At 49.2% G+C, this 17,033-nt stretch overlaps 1 protein-coding gene across 3 annotated transcripts in view; it reads left to right on the forward strand.

The window, feature by feature from the left end:
- The window catches only part of NTRK3 (neurotrophic receptor tyrosine kinase 3), a 351,142-nt gene that overhangs the window by 250,514 nt on the left and 83,595 nt on the right, over positions 1-17,033 (forward strand). The window contains exons 13-14 of one of the 3 annotated variants that reach the window (XM_045561748.1): positions 1,824-1,958; positions 3,527-5,649. The exons of 1 other annotated variant lie outside the window; for it this stretch is intronic. In XM_045561748.1, the coding sequence (XP_045417704.1) occupies positions 1,824-1,958; positions 3,527-3,645 (254 nt within the window). In that variant the 3' untranslated portion in view covers positions 3,646-5,649. Of the gene's footprint in view, positions 1-1,823; positions 1,959-3,526; positions 5,650-17,033 lie in introns of those variants that run through there. One more of the 3 variants, XM_045561749.1, reaches the window with a different exon arrangement.

Genomic DNA, 17,033 nt, shown 5'->3' on the forward strand with positions numbered 1-17,033 from the left:
AGAGCTATGCAGGGGCTAAGCGTTGCTGTGACTTCGCAACTTCACGATGACGGACAAACAGAATCGAAGAGGGAATGTTGAAAAGAATCCAGTAGAGCTCCGTTTGGCTTTGGGCCTGTTCTCAAGGCCTTAAGGAGTTAGATAATAGCACGATCATGTCAGATAACAAAAGGAAGTCGCAGAGGCAGAAGTAGAGGCCTTTGAGAATCCAAAGTCAGATGAAAAGAGTGCAGGCGGAAGAGGGAGGGAATTTCTTTTCATTGGCAGGTGCCGGGGAGCTGGGGGCTCTGGAATCCCAAGGCCAGAGTGCAGGCTGAAACCCCGTGAGCTAGAGATGATTGGGGTGTCAAAGATTATCAGAAACATGGGTTGGAAAGGCTGGGCCTCCTTTTGTGTTGTGCAGCCACAGGAACTGGCTTTTCCTTGCTGCGGTGAATAGAAAGGACTCACCTTTGAAGATTTAACCTGCTTTTGGCTCCATGAGCTTGGCTCCCAAACCTTCTCATACAATCCTGTGGGTGCTCAGCGCCCCTTTTCCACTAACCTCTTCCTTTACTATGTCCCTCCCTTCCCCAGAATGATACCAGAGCCTCTGGCTTGCTTCTCAGGAAACGTATGCTTTTCTTAGACTATCCCTGCAGACCGGGCTCTGTTCTGAATTACATAGGCCTACAGGTACCTTCGTGCTGGATGATTTGGGGAAAGCCACTGGCAGATGGAGGGAAAGCTTAGATGTGGGGGTCTGTGGGCCCCTGGTGGGCAAGACCTTATTTGAACGTGTATTTTCCCCTCTTTGGCCTTTTCTCCACCAATCTACCCCTTTCCCAGTGTCCACTGAGGTCCTGGCCTCCCCGGCCCTCCCCCCAGTAAATGCCTTTTCCTTTCTGCCCTGGGGTTGTTCAGAGACAGAGGGGGGAGGCATGGAGGATTTTGGAGCAGTGCCTCTTATGCTATCAGGCTTCAGCTTTTAGAATCTTGGAAAGGCTCCACCTAGGAAAGAGTTCCAGAGAAAACAAACTTCAGATCCCAGCTCATATGGGAAAAGGCTCATGTTCACGAAGGCAGCTTCAGGGACCTTGGCAGAGACTTAGGCGGGCTTGGCCCTGGCCTTTAATGGATCCGACATGCAGCCTTCCAGGGCCCCCAGATGCTGCGTGGCCTCCAAAGGAGATTTCACTCTCTGAAGCTACAGTGATATCTCTTTCACAGGAACTGTAGTCCTCGGGTCTCCAGCGAACCAGCAGCTTTTGTTGTTCCAGTGGTTTATGCCCCAACAAAGGCAGAGATTTTCAGGAGCCAAACACCACGCCCCCCATCCTCTTCATCCCCCCTTATCACGTTGCTTCCCGCTTAGAAATTAGCTGAATTTCCTTCATGAGATATAAGGAGCCAGAAGGAAGGTCTTGGGTCCAGCAGGATTATCTCCCAAGTCATAAGAATCCCCTTCCAGGCCCAGGAATGGCACCCGGAATGGCAGTGATAGGCACAATTTGGGGACGTTCTGGCCCAAGAAAGGGAATGGGGGCGAGCGTGTTAGGGAAAGTGTTGGACAGAGTTCATGGTGATGGCAAATCTCTCTTCTCTGACTCCAGCATGTGCCATTTCTATAATGTCACTGTGAGATACTCAGAGGTTAACGAATCTAGATTTTGTGCATAAAATGAACCAGGTGCCCCTACAGGCAAAGCAATGTGGGTGTAGGAGCTGTGGACACCTGGATTTCTGTTTCTGGCATTGTGCACTTAAGAAAAATACTTCCCCATGTTTTTGCACTTGGGGCTCAATACTGACCATTAATCCCCCATGTCTGCCTCTTCTGCCAGGGGTCTTTTCAAACATAGACAATCATGGGATATTAAACTTGAAGGACAATAGAGATCATCTAGTCCCATCAACTCACTATATATATGAGGAACCTGAGGTCCAGAGTGGGGATGTGTCTTACCCAAGGTCACATGGTGAGTTACCTCCTTTGACATCTTTGTATGCAGTCAAGACCCCTCCCCCTAACAATTTTGACTCTTAAGACCTTAAGACTCACTCAACAAACCCCCATAAGTCTCTGAGGACTGGGGCATGACTAGGCGCCCAGTGTGGGATTGGTGCTAAAATTCCTTAGGTTAGAGGAGTCTCTTCCGGGAAAAGGAAACTTCGTAGGGCTTAGGTAAGGGGTATGGGAGAAACAAGACAGGTGCCACGGCCTGGAGGGGTGTCACAAACCTCAGCAGGCTGCCCAGACCAGTGGCCTTCCTTCCCTTTACCCTAAGACCCAAGAGAGCTCTTGTCTCGGGTCAGCACGGGGATACTGCCTTAGAAACATCGTGTCTTGAAACCTAGCCTCCCTCTAAACAAGATGTCACAGACAAGGATGAAGCCCTCCATCCTCACAAATCTGACCCTGCTCCCTGCAGAACAAGGGGTCCCAACACTCTGAATGACTCAATACTGTTTTGATCACAATATGTCCTGGACAAGAGGAGGGGAAAGGCTCACCGAAACCAAATTTTGCTTTAATCTCTCCCCATCACATCTCCAGCATCCAGCAGCCTGTTCTGCCCCCCGCATGCCCGCACAGAGTGCTCACAAAAAGATAGCTGACTCTGTCCACGTATCGGCACAAACACACACAGACACATGCAAATGCACGCACACTCCTTACAGATACGCTTTAAAGCTGGGGTTGATTAAGCAACATCTTTCTGGCTATTTGATCAGAAATACTCACACATCTGCACATCCTAATTAAATCCAGGGCTGTGTGGCCAGAAAAGAGACGAGTTGTCATGGATGTCCTCCTCGCTTGAGGCACTCATGGCCTGGTGGCCACTCATGTTACTTCTCCTGGGCATTTCCATCCCCTGTAAGTCTTGGGGTTATGGGAAGGTTGAAAGATCAGCCACCATTTCCTAAACCTTCTGTGGACCTAGTGAAGTGAGGCGCGAAGGTCCCTGAGGAAGATGGGAAGTATAGCGCCCCCACCTCCTGGTGTGGTCACAAGTGGTCTGTGCAAGTTCAGCTCCTAGAATTAGAAAAACCCCTCTGATATCCCTAAAGAATCCAAGTTCTGGGACAGCATAGCCTTCTCCTCCCATCCCTCAGCCCCCTAGTGAGTGCACTCCCCTTCCCCATGTGCCCCTCAGCTCATCACTGGGGCTCCTCCTTCCAGAAAGATGGTTATAGACCGAGATCCACTTAGAGAGGCCTCTTCCATGACAACCCAAGGCCAAGCCCCCAAATATTTCCCTCACGTCCCTTCCTCAGTTCAGTGGAGGCCACAGCAAAATTGGGTGTTTCCTGTTTCTCTGACCATGCTTGGTTTTAAGTTAATGCCTCCCCCTGTCCTTCCCTTTTGCTGACAGTTCATTTGGCTGTTTGCAATATATCTATATCATATCTCCGGTTCTTCCCCTTTCCAGCCCCTCTCTGTTTCCCCTCCTAGTTTTGATCTTCTTTGGGGGGTTTTGATTTTTACTTTATTTTGCTTTTTTCTGTTTTTCTGTTTTTTTTTCTTTTTGTTTTTTTATAGGTTTCAGAGAAATTATGTTGAATCCAATAAGCCTTCCTGGACATTCCAAGCCTCTTAACCATGGCATCTATGTTGAGGATGTCAATGTTTATTTCAGCAAAGGACGTCATGGCTTTTAAAAAACTCCTTTTAAGCCTCCTTGTTTTGATGTCATCTTGGTAGGCTGGGCCCTCTGAGAGGTTGGAAGCTCTAGGCATTGTTCTCTTTGGATCCAGGGAAGCTAAGTAGAAACTGCATGAGCCACCGGTGCCCCCGCACCCTTTAACTCCACCAAGATGGGTGTTGTCCCCCATCCACCACTGGCAGGGTTGTCCCTTCCCTCCAATCATCACTGTGCTCCTTTTCTTTTTTTCTGGCCTATGAGGCAGCTCCTGCCACCATTTTTAGAGCCAATAAAGAGAATTAAAAACCCGTGCACCAGGAGCATCTTTTAAACACACTAGTCATCCTCTTGCTTTACAAAAACAACCTAAGCACCACGAGAAAGCCTGATGAAGTCCAGCCGTGCTCCGGCCTCACTTTCCCTGCCTGGAAGCGTGGGATCTTCCTGGCTCTCCCTAGGATACCACGCTGTCCTCTTAGTGACCTCGTCGCCCTGCAGCCTCCAGTGGGGAAGAGTCACGCAGAGCACCTAAGCAGAGGCGGAGACGGCGCGGTAAGAGACGGGGGGAGCCAGGCCCAAGTATTGACACCAAGTTAGGCCTCAGAGGAAAGAATGGAAACCAATCACTTTATAGACATATATTTTTTTGTTTTTTTGGTGGAAAAAAAAAATCGTCCTTTTTTTGGGGCACACTTGCCCCTTACTTCCTGTTCTATCTGCAACGGCTCACAGTGAGTGTGATGTTAGAAAACTCCTGGGAAAGGAGAGTTTCTCCACTCCTCCTTGGCCCCTAGAGCTGCAGTTCCGACCAGCTTTGGCTGCAGGAGGTCTTGCCGTGATTCGGCCATCCTACTAGGACCACAAGGGACCGAGGGAATCAGGGACCAAGGCCCTTCCTGCTAGTTCATGACCCTGGGATTGGCTCTCTTCCCCCACTTCCACTTATTCTTGACTCTAAGAACTTTTGGAACCCAGTGGAATCAGCATTTCAAGGTCAAGATGAACTGAAGGGGAAGAGAAGTAAAACTTGGCCTCCTCCAGCCCCTCTCATGGCACCAATGGAAGTGTCCTGTTCTCTGGTCAATATATGTGTTTACTTTGCTTGCTTTGACTCATGCCTTACTCCAGAGCCACCCTCTCCCAAAGAGGGGGTTTGTTTCCCCTGTTTTCAACTTAATCCACTGGGGAGAGGGAAGGGGATGACTTTCCCTTGCTTTGATAGGAAAGGCACATCTGTAGGCCCTGAAACTCGCCCAGGTTTGCTGATACCTTGGTTGAGTAGACTTCTGGCTTGGCCCAGCTCCGCCCACCCATGGGGCCTCCATTGTGAAGTGAGCCTGTGCTGCCCGCGATGCGGGATGGATCAGGGAGCTGCCTGCGGGGAGCTCTTGGGACCAAATGGCGATTGTTTTGACCTAATAAGCCTTGCGGTGGTATTGCACAGCAATAGAGAGTAGAGCCTATGCCTTTGGCAAATTTACCTGGGAGTTCAAATTCCCACTTAAGGGTTTTACTTCCCAGGTCCTATGGATGGTGGTTCTTGCCGTCAGGGTCCTAGCCTGATTCTCAGATGCCTCCATGGGATTTACAAACATGAAGCTGTCCAAATTCTTGCTCAGTATCTGGGGTGGCCTCCCAGGCACCCGAGTTTCCAGAGTCTCACCTGGGGATGCAGGTTCTCTCCAGGGCCGCCAGGTGTGTGCTGTCTCGCCCCCTCCAGCTCCCTCTTCCCACTCCCCGTTGCTCCATGTCAGGCTGTTCCCTGTCATGCCCTGCTGACCCTTCGGGGTCAGTGCCTCCTCCCAAGTGTGGCTTTAAGGAGTAAGCTTGAGGATGATGTTTTTGATTATTGTGAATCATTACCTCATTTCCAGCCGCCCAGGCTCCATCCATCCCAGCATCTTTTATTCTGCCATTTTCTTCACCTTGTGCTATGACAATGGGGCGTTGTGTTTCCACAGAGACTTATAGGAGTGTTCAGTGTATAGTTTCTTAATAAACACTTTATTTTCTAATGAAATGACTGGATCAGACCTCTTATTTGGAAATTTTGCAAAAATATTAAAGATATAGAAATTCCAGGATATCCACTTTTTTTTTCTGGTTTACTGTTACTTTTTAAAAGAAGTTTCTTAGTTCAGCTTGGTTTGCAAAGGTGTTCACAATCTGTTCCATTGGTTGCTTTCACTGAGACTCCTACAGATAGGTCAGGTTCATATACTGAAGTGTTTCTTCATCTTATTGAGAAAGAGGTAGAGGATCAGAGAAGTTGAATGGTTCACCCAGGGTCACACAGCATGAGAGGTCAAAGCAAAATTCAAATCTGACTCCAACTCCCACTACACAGGCCACTGTGACCCTCACTCCCTTGGTGGCCGGGGGACTGTTCTGTTGTCCTCCAGCTTGCAGAGATCATCTCTTCAAAGCTGATGTGTAAGAGGGGTCTGGAAGTGGGATTGGGGGGTCCTTTATCTTTGGTGCACCAGCAAGCGAGTGGGGTTCTCCCCGGGGTGGAGTGGTTTTATGTGTCCCCTGTGGATCTTGGAGAAGTGACCTTTCCCAGAGGAAGATGGAGCCTTAGCCTTGCAGTTCAACACACTGATCATTCGGAGACATTTCCCCACTTCATGCATACACACCCGCATTCACATGCAGGTGAGCCAGACTCATGGCAAGTCTCATGTGGCTGCCAGGAGGGAGGGGCCAGAGAGTCCTGGGATCCTACTGAGGGTAGAATGTTTAGATGGGCAGGCACATCTGTCTGCCCTTGGACCCTGGCCCTGACACAGCTAGATGGGTTGAAATGCCTCTGGTAAACTTGCAATCTCTTCATTTTAGGAGGAGGGGACACTGTATGCGGCTCCATGTGCAGGTGGTGTGGAGCCAGAGGAGAGAACGGGGGCTGGGGAGGGCTCCTGGGGGATCTGGACCCTTCACAGTCCCCAGCAGGCCTTGCTGGAGCTTGTTCACTGAGGAAGTAAAGGAGAGACAGGTACAGTCATATGGGTGAGCTCATGTTCAAGTGTGGCAGGGCATTGGTCAGGCCAGGTTGGTGCCTTTCTGCTTACCCTCACTTACTTTATCTTCCATTGAAGTCTAGTTTGGTTTGAGTTCCCCCACCCCGGATGGAAACTCTTGTCCTCTAGAGTGGCCTGAGTTTGAGTTTTTCTATTCTCAGTGGCTCCAGGGAGTCAGGGCTGGAACAGGGATGCCCCACGGGTTGGGACTGTCCTTAGGACCATGAGGGGAGCCAAGTGTTTAAGGGAGAGCTTTCATTTTTAACATAGGAGAGATTTAAGCTTTGTTTTGTTCTGATGCATAAAGCCTGTCAATGCATGGAGAGGAGATAATGGGTAGAAACGGCCTCTGAGACGATGGGAGGGAAATGCATCTATAGCTCAGGAGGAGGGGATGGGGTTAGCATGTGGAGGGAGAGCTCTCCTGATGTAGGAGGGGGCAAGAAGAGGAAAGAACGGGCATGTGGGTCTTTTAGAGGTTTGGGGACAGGAAAGTGAGGGAATTCTTGTCTGGTAGCCTCTATTTTGTCTATCAAGTGTGAGGCAAGGTCTTGTGCTATGAGTGAGAAGATCCAAGGAGAATTCAGAAGGGTTGAATTAGCAGTGGAAGAGTCTACGGCGGATGACAGGGAAGCGTGGAAAGATTGCCAGGCAGAATGATGACCCGGCTGGGATTGGAGAAGGATGTTTCATCTCCAGGCCTCTGCTTTCCGAGTTTTCCTGCTCAGTATTGAAGTCTCATGGCATTTACCCCGATGTGAGAGCCTCTAGGGCAGTCAGAGCTGGCACAGGGCAGACGTGGAGAGCTGAGCTCAGCTCAGAGAGGATGCTGGCCTGGACTGGCTTCAGTTCAAGGGGGCTGAAGGGACCAGCCAGTCCTGCAGCTCCCCAACCTCTGGATGCAAATCTCATTTACGGAATTTCACAGTGGCTTTCTTAGACTTAAGCTTACCCTTCGGTCCTGCAGGATTTTGCTGCAGAGGCTCCCAGCTGACTCAGTTTATGAACCTGGTGCTCATGCCAGCTGCTCTCTGGGTGTTCATTCTTGAGGGATAGTTGACGGGGGCTGGTTCTGAAACTTGGAGAATAAGGAACAACTTCACCCTTAGGATCTTGTAGGACAAGGTGAAATCGGCGTAGTGCCTTCCAGGGACATGCCCTGCAGAGGCTGAGTCTTTCACTAGCGTTACACGGCCAGGTCCAGGAACTGGTTGCCGAGCTCCCAAGAATGGGATCGCCGTGGGAAATTAATAATCATCATCATGTCTATCTTGTGCATCACTCACTCAAAGCTAGGCACATTTTACCCACCAGGAAGCCGAGGCTCAGAAAGGTTGAATAACTAGCCTGGGTTCTCACAGCTCAAAACTGGCAGAAACAGGACTTACACAAACCCGCCTGATCTTAGAGTGCTCTCGGCCACTCTGCTGCCGCTTAAAGCAGCCCATCTTGTGCTCCTGGAAGTCCACAGTCCTGGGGGCTCCATGATCATAGCTCCCAGCCCCACTGCCAGGACAAAGAGTTCTTTCAGGGGTCTTCAGAGCGAGGTGTCATCGCTTACTTCCTTCTGGAATAACCTTAAAGACTCTCTAGAAAAGAATGTCTGTAATGTCCTTTCCTCATTCGTTCTAGCATTTAGTGACCCTGGGTACCTGAAGGTGTGGTTAGTCTTGGATCTAAGATGAATCACCTGGCTTGCAGTTGGTGAGATTTCCCATCAGACAGTGATGGCCTCTTAGATGTTGGGGAGGACCTGTTGGAGGGGCCAGCCTGAGCCTTAGGAGTAGCAGGTCAGTCTGTCCAGGTCTGGGCAAGCGTGAGCAGTGTCGGACAGGAAGGTGGTGGAGGAAAGACCCTTGCCTGACTCCGCACCCCAATTTGACCTTTCTCCACCTCACCTCAAAGACCTCCTGGTGTGTCCAAGCTCAGCCATGCGATTCTCACCCAAGAAAAGACCAGATGCTGAGCAGGTTGGATTTGGAAGCCAAGAACATGGCCTCTGGCCGCCCTGCCTCTCCCCACTTGTGTGGGAATTCCTTTCTGCAGCCAAGCTCCCGGCAGCCACCTCCTCACCGCCACCTCCCCAGCCACAGGTGTGACCGCAGCCCAGCATTCGGCCCAGGCCCTCAGGTCAAGTCCAGGCGTGAGCAAAGGATCAAGCGTCTGAGACACAATGGTGAGGCGGCAAGGGAGGGCTGCGTGCCGCAGAGACAGCACGGAGCGGGCAGATCAATGCAGGACGACTTCATTGTTGTGTAGCTTTCTGAACCGAGCCAGACACGGATTAGGCAAAGAGCCGGAGCCTTTGTTCCTTCAGGGTTTACTGACTCCTGTGCTGTGCTCGCTGCCAGCCTGACTCAGAAAGCAAGAGCAAAAGGAGGGTGGCAGGGAGGGAGGGACAGGGAGGGACAGGGGTGAGTCTAGCTGCCCTTGGCTTCTCTGGGAAGGACCTAGGGAAGGCCCTTGAGCATGACAGTGGAGGGGGACGACCCGTGGGGAGCCTGGTTTGCATCTGGATTGTCCAGCGCCGGCCTGGGCTCTCTCCCCACCCCCGCACTCCAGCCCCGCTCTACCCCACCCACCGCATTCCCACTCTCTCCTGCTGGCTGATGTGGGCGAAGCTGCCTGCAGCCTCTCGTTTCCTTGGATAGCTCTGGTTCTGCATTTTGCCTTTAGAAATCCTACGTTACCACCCCTGTACTTCCCACCTCCTGAGAAAACCTCAGCCTAGGTCTGACAATTTATTTCCAGAGCTAAATGAGACTCCTTCTTCAACCCTACTTGAACTCAAAAGTGAGCTGAGTTGCAGGAGCCATGCTGGCAAGAGATAAAGTCCCTTTTCTGCTTTTTTTTCGGGTGGTTCTGATATCTCATCAGGATTCTGAGGCCCATTTGGGTGGCAGTTTTGTTCCAATTCCTCCTACTCAGTGGGTAAAAATTCCACAGAGTAACCCCAGTTCTGCTTACTCAGGGAGGAGATTTCTGCAGGAGTAACAAGGTCTAAGACCTCTCTGCGTTTTTGTCCCTGTACGTCTGAACATTTCCCCTCCTGTCACAGAATATCTGGGTGTGTGCGCCCGAGAGGGCTCGATCTGCCCTCCCCATATCCCTGGGGTCCAGGTGGGTGCAAAGAGTCTGCTCAGATGGTCTGTGTGCTCCTGGGTCGGGGTGGTGAGAATTGGGGCGATGAGGAAGACGCTGGGCCCGAGCCTGTGCTCGGTCACACTTGGCTGTGAGAGGAGATGAGAGAGGGGAGGATGTCTGTGGATCCTGCAGGGACACGGAAGATGCTGATGGCTCAGGTTTGGTGGCAAAGGCCTCCGGCCCAGGTCCGTGTGGGTCCTGTTTGGGAAGGAGCTTGGAACTCTGGGGTAGAGGGAAAGAAAGGCAGGCAGGGTGAGAAGTTCCAGAGAACAGCTGGCGCTGTAGAGAAACCCTAGCTGGGGACCCTCTGGAAGGACTTTCAAGGGGATAAAACAGAAGATGCGTGAGCTGCCCACATAGCACCAGAGGTGCCCTGGGCCTCTCAGGACCGCGGTGCTTTCCTGTGTCCTCTGCCAGCAGGAGCCTGTCTCGGCCTCTCTGACGTAGGTGGACCTGACTTTGACTTGGCCGTGGGTGGAGACCGGGGCATGAGGCATAGGATGAGAATGGAGCCTGGCTTTCCTGGGCGACAAAACAACCGGGCGGCTCTCCCTTCACGCTGTGTCTGCGAGCAACGTCAAGCAATGTCTGGGAGTTTGGAGGGGTGGTCAAAACTCCCGCTCAGCTCCAGAGAGGGCGTGAAGAGCGAGCAGTGCGGCTGTGCGGACGTGCGCGTTCCAGCATCGCAGTCCCCGACTGGTGCCTTCCCGGGCTTGAGGGGCGGAGCGCCAGGTCCCCTCCCACAGCACCGCCAAGCCTGACTCAGGTGAGTAACGCTAGCTGGAGGCCCGGGTGCCTCACATGGACAACCAGCTCGTCTTCCTGGCTCTCCTCGCCTCGGTGCCTGCCACCTGCTACATGGCAGCACAGTGAAGCCTGGCTCCGCCTTTTGGGACCTCACTAGAGCAAGTGGCTTATTTCCCTTACAGAGACACATGCTTCCTTCCCCTGCTCCCAAGTTCATTCTGCAGTGAGAAGGACAAGGATTTAACCCCAATAAAGGGTAAAGTGACTTTGCTGTCAAATACAGCCTGGTGACACTTCCTTTACAGAGTTCTGGAAGGCCACGTATTTTCTCACTCTGAAACTCACACTGGCTTCAGTTTGTTTTGATCCTGCTAATGTTGTTTTAAAATCGTGTTGTGATGTTCTCTCCTCTGCAAGAGTAATAGCCTTTGGCCAAAAGCCATGGAGTCCTGACCCCCAAATGGACTGCTCAGAAAAACAGGAGGGTGTGGGGCTGGGGTGGTCCACATGTGCTCTTAGAGGAATGGGGTTTGTCTACAAGTCTGTGATGTGGTCTTTAACAGCTGCATAGGCCTAGGGACACGTTTACTTCACACAGCCAGCTTCTTAGGGTGTTGGGAGCATGTGACATGGGGTGTCCTTGAGTATGGAGCTGAAGGTTTAGCCTCTGTGACACAGGACACCCCTGAACCTACAAAGCTCTCTCACTTCCAGTCTTCTCAGCACCGATCAGATCAGTGGTCTCTAAGGTCTACCCTCCTGCTGCAAAAGTCAAGGCAAGGGTGAGCCCTAATGTCTGTGTCCCATGGGTCAACCAAGGTGGGTGCCTCTCCCTGGGTCCTCCCGCAATCTTAGGGAGAAGGAAAAATCCCAGACCACAGACTAGATACAGGCGGAATTCAGCCCATGCTTTATATATATATGTCAAAGTATCAGCATTCTCTTGCTGTTAATTCTGAAAGAAAACTCACATGACAGAGAACCTGAGAATAAGTCTCAAAGCAACTCTTGTTGTGAGTGTTCGTCCCTGATAGCTCACCTGGCCAGGAGGGCACAGCCAGGCTCTGTGATGCTCTCTGGTGGCTCCCATCGGAGGGCAGCCGAGGCCTTTCGCTGCAGAGGGAGTCAAATACAGAACTAGACTTGAGTCTCTTCTTTCCCACAGCCGAGTGGGCAGCAGGGGAGATGCCACCGATATAGAACATATTCTGAGAATGTCCTTCCTGGGAGAATTTAAATTCTGAGTTCCTGTTTAAATGACTCACAGAATGGTTCAATCTTTATGGCTGTCAATTTGGCATTTCCTGCTGCTGTAAAAGACGATTGCTGCAGGTACCTCTGATACCAAATGGCCAGCCTGGTCATTGAGAAGACCAGAATAATCCCACTGTGAATTTTCAGGAAGGTGTTGATGGGCATCTTAATAAATTTACTGGGTCAACCACTTGACCAACTGTCATCCCATATGAACTGATCCATTTTCTGGGCAAAGCTTCAGTTGCTTAGCACAGTTCTCTTTTAATTCGACATCCCCAACTTGCAGAAAAACTTTACTCCAGTTATCAGATAAATGATCGTGAAGATCAAGTGCTCCGCTTTTCCTTGACTGCAACGGAGTTTCCCTTTAGTCTCATGAGATGCTAAGGATCTGTCAGATAACTTTGGAGAATGTCACATGGTATGGCCAGCTCTTAAGAGATTCACAATTTGCATTAGGGTATTAAAGGCTATGCAAAGTCCTGCTGTAAATAAACCTTTTTATTCAACCACTTTCCAATTCTGATTGAATACAGAATATTCTTTGCATGACACCTACTCATGGACTCAGCACACACACTTTAGAAAACACTGGGTTATGGTTTGGTGGAAACTTTTAAAGAAGAACCAAGCAGGATGTGTCCATCAGCCACCCACCTTCTTACATCAAGAAACCACCACGCCCAGCAGTAGGCTCAGTCTCTCATTTCTGCCCTCTACATAGAGTCAGAAAAGATTCTGGTTGCTGGTGGGGAGATACTCTTGTGAAGAGCAGGAAACGTTCACTGGGCTATCTCAGAAGAAAATGGTAAGTCATTTCACAAAGCAGCTTAAGACTTCAGCATTAAACTTGGCCATCCTCCCAGGCTGGTGGAGGTGACATCATCTAGTGGTAGCACACAGCAATGAAGACCTGGATCCCAGTCTCAGTACTACCAAAAAGCAAAATGACTTGGGGTAAGTTACCTTTCCTTGTTCCGTATTTGTTTCTGAGTAGCTGGTTAAAAGCTTGCTGATCCTCGTGCAAAGGACCTCACCTGGACAGATGCCCCAAATGCCACACCCTGTGAATCACTGTTGTCTCCCAATGGGGAATGTCTCTTGGTTCTTGGTCCTTCTCCTTTTGTGCATGTTTTGGTGTATCAGATGGGCAGAGCATGAGGAATGGCTGCCCTTATGGGTGAGGATCCGTGGATTTCTCTAGATAAGGAAGGAAGCAGATGCTTGGGGGTTAATAGACCCTCTCTGTCACAGCTGGACAGGGCCAAGCGGGAGCTCTCAGCAAGATTTTCTGACTTTGATCTCAAGAAGGCAGCTCTGCCTAACAAATAGTCTGAAATGTCAAAGAATAAATGTTAAAGCTTGAGGGGTCATTCTCCAGGGAGTTGCCTGGGCTGACTGGGCAGGGAGAGGAGGAGGGAGAGAGGGACACAGCAGAATCCTTCACATAAAGATTCCGACTTGGTTTTGTGATATTTAAGAAAAAAGAAAACTCTGAATTATTTATAGCACAGAAGATGGAAACAGACTGAAGAGAAGGGGCAGGGCTTAATATGGAAGTTTACGGCCTATTATTTAGCTGCCCCAGCTTTGAACTGGGAAAATTTTCTTCTTGGTGACATTCTATTGACCTCTCCTTATCTATTATTATCATTTTAATTAAGAAAATTGACATCCTTTGATATGTGAGTTGTGGGAGGTAATTTCTAGACTTCTGCAAAAAGCAGGAATTACCTCTTTGCCTCCAAGGGTCTGCAGCACATCCTTCAGGGCCCCTCGCAGCTTCCAGCCTGTGCCCCTTCAAACAAGGACTCATGAGACCCCTGCTCCAGGAAGGGCGGGAAGCATCTTGGTTTGGGCCTGGGCACCCGTTGGCATGTGGAGTTGGGAAGGGGAATTGCATCTCATAATTCTTCCATCTGAAAGGTGGAGGCGATTGTCCTGTGCCTTTTCTGGGCATGTGGGGTGTATGAAGAATGCCGTGTGTCCAGAATACCTTGGGACCTTGAGGGAGATTGGGTAACATCTGTATTTTGTGAAGGAAGAAAATAAGTAAGAAAATTTTTAAAGGGTAAATTGAAAGGGATTGAGGATTGGCGGTAAAGCTAGAGGGAATGGGTTGGTTCATCACTTATTTTAGTCAGTGATGTTGTTTAGATGTAAGAACAAAAACAAAAACAAAAAACAGTGATCCTGATTCTATAGCATGGGTAATTGAAATCCACTGATAATCCCCAAATTGCAGTTAAAATGAAAATGACAAGCTTCACATGCTCTCTAGTCCCTTTCTACAGAGTATACAAATGCACTCTTGGTCACTCTCCTTCCAATCAGCTTTGCACACTCTTGGCACTCTCAGAGATGCAAACAAAAGGAGCCAACTTTTAGAAAGTTCAAGAGCAGTGAGGTGAGGCTAGTGAAAGTAGAAATCAGATCATCAGTAAACCTCCAAACAAGCAATACTGTATATAGGAGGTATTGCTTTTATTGAAAATATAAACACTTTTTCCCCCCAGACCTGTTTTTTCCACCTTGACAAACCTAGAGAACATTTTTCAGTTAAAATGTCACAGTGACACTCCTGTTATAAAACTCGGGAAATGTACTTATTTCTATACTCAGTATCTTACCCTACCTCACAGAAAGGTCTTCCAAATGTTTCTCCTCCAACCCTTACTTTCTACGATGGAGAAGTTGGACCGGCATCATGGCTCTGGGGCAGTGGCTCTCAAGCTTTTTGGTCCTGGGACCTCTTTACACTCTTAAAAATTATTGGGGCACCAAAGAACTTTTGTTTATGTGGATTATATCTGTTGATATTTACTGTATTTGAAATTAAAACTGAGAATAATTTAAAAACCCAAGCACATGCACACATTCCGCTTAGCTGTCAGAGTGATGACATCATCACATGTCTGGAAGCCACTGGACAACTTCATGAATAATACCTGTGAGCAATGGGAGTGCAAAAATGCACAGACCATCTCACTGTTGCTAGGAAAATAGTTTTGACACATACATTTTCTGAAAGGGTCTCGGGGCCACCAGAGGTCTCTGGACCACATTTTGAGACCTGCAGCTCTTGGCAAGACTGAGGCACAAGCAGATTCTGAGATCAAATCTACCAGTCATGCACTTGGATCCAAGTGTAGGAGACTGCCAGAATCCCATTCTTTCATGCAAACATCACCAACTGCCCCTGAGTGTTGACTTTGACCAAAGTGGATGCAACCATGCATGCTCAGTTGCTAAGAATGTGGGAAATCTACAAGAAGGACATCACCTATTATTAAGAAAACTGAATGGTGGCTGTTTGCTTGCTCTGGAGAAGAACATGGGTTTGATGTAGCAGTAAAGCTTATCGGCTGATTGAAGAGACTCAGCACGAACAGGGTTTGTAAAATTCCACTGGTGAGAGCAGGAAGAATGAATGGCAGGGGATGAGACGATTTATAAGCAGTGCCTTGTTGCTCAGGCGTCTCATCATGTGCACTGTAGCGCTTGTTGCCCATCACAGCTGGATTTGTTTAAGGAGCATGTGAGGCTCACAGTGTCCTAGCCAGGACTCACAGAAGCGTCTATTTATAAGTTTCGAGACCCTGGCATCTTCCTCATTCTCTCAACCTGGGCAGCTTTGGTGGGGGACATTGGACTACGAAATGTCTAATGTCTTAGGGAGCTTCCTCAGGTTGACTCTGTGTAGCTCCCAGCACACCACCTGGCAGAGGGACCTGTCTGATTATGACAGTGGGTGACAGTGTTCGTGCCTCCTATCGTTCATCATTTATAGCCCGGGGAGCAAGAACTGCTCTTCTGCGTGATTATTTCACAATCCTTCCCCAAAGAATAGGGTCTTTCAAGAATGCCTCTGAGATCATGAGTGGATGTTGACTGTTTAATTCATCCTTTCAACATATCTGGGCATCTGCTCTGTGCTGTGCACTCTGCTATTAAGTAAACCAGTTGTGCTTCCTGCTTTTAAGAACTTCATAGTCTAGTGCAGTGGTTTTCAGTTTGGGGTGACCTTGGCCCCCAAAAATTTGTGTAGAGCCATTTTTGGTTGTTAAAACTGAGGGTGGGTGTTACTGACAGCCTCCCAAAACAAAGAATTATCCTGCCTGAAATGTTAACAATGTTAAGATTGAGAAATCCCAGTCTAGTGGTAATACAGACCAGTATCCATTAGTCTTGGACAAGAGGGGTCTCCCCACTTTTTAGGGCCCTCATTCAGCTACCAGGAGTCCTAGGGCCATACGGAGTAACCACCTGGAGCCTGCCTCCCAGCCCCTCTTCAAGATGATATTTTAGTTGCCTAAGGCAGGATTCTGTACCCAAAAGCCCTTAGCCTACCCCCAGGACATGTTGGTCTCTTTGTTGGTCTGTTCTCCTAAGGGTAGGCTGTACTGCAGGTGTACACTGCTATGACCGAGAGTTGGCCAAGAGAACACTGTCTGGGGGCAGTGGGAGTGGGAGGGTGGGTGGTTAGGGGGAGATGGAGTTGCAGGCTGAGTTGCTGTGCATGTATGTATGCACATATGAGGCTTCTTTTGCTGTGGATGGAGATGGGGTTGGAAGAGAAAGGGAATGGGCTAGGGGCCAAAGCCTAACACTGGCTGTCTAGACTTACAACTCTAAGGAGCCTGAGACATCTAAAGTCGTACCTGGCCCTTTAGGTCATCCTGAGGATCTATTTACCAGGGTAGGAAGATGGGACATATCTTATTTAGTAATATGTTAGCATTATTTATAACTTCCAAATTGTTAGACATGTGAGATGTGGGCTTCTAATTATTCCCTTGTCCCAGATCCTTCAAATGTAAGGAATAGTCGTGCTGAGGATAAATGAGTAATTATGAAGCAATATGATAAAATCATGCAAGAGGTGAGCACAGAGGAAGAACACCTTGTTCCTAAATGGAGTTCTTCAAAATACTGAATCATGGCATGGATTTGCAGATATATTAATATAAACAGAAATGGCAGCTCAGGGAATCTCACAATGAAAACGATGTATTAAGACTTTGAAGGTTCATTGTTTAGAGAGCTGTCAGTCTCTTCAAGCCTTGGAAACCCTCCCCCCCTTGTCACAGAACAAAATACCACGGTCCTTGGGCAACCTCGAGATGCCGAGGCAGGCGATGGTGGAAGTTCTTCCTGCTGGACCCTCTCCACACTGGGGCAGTGCTCACACAGGCCTACCACGTTGCCATGGAGACTGATCTCAAGGTCTCCACAATTC

This window comes from Lemur catta, chromosome 9 (assembly GCF_020740605.2).
Source record: "Lemur catta isolate mLemCat1 chromosome 9, mLemCat1.pri, whole genome shotgun sequence".
In the NCBI taxonomy this organism is placed as follows: Eukaryota; Metazoa; Chordata; class Mammalia; order Primates; family Lemuridae; genus Lemur; species Lemur catta.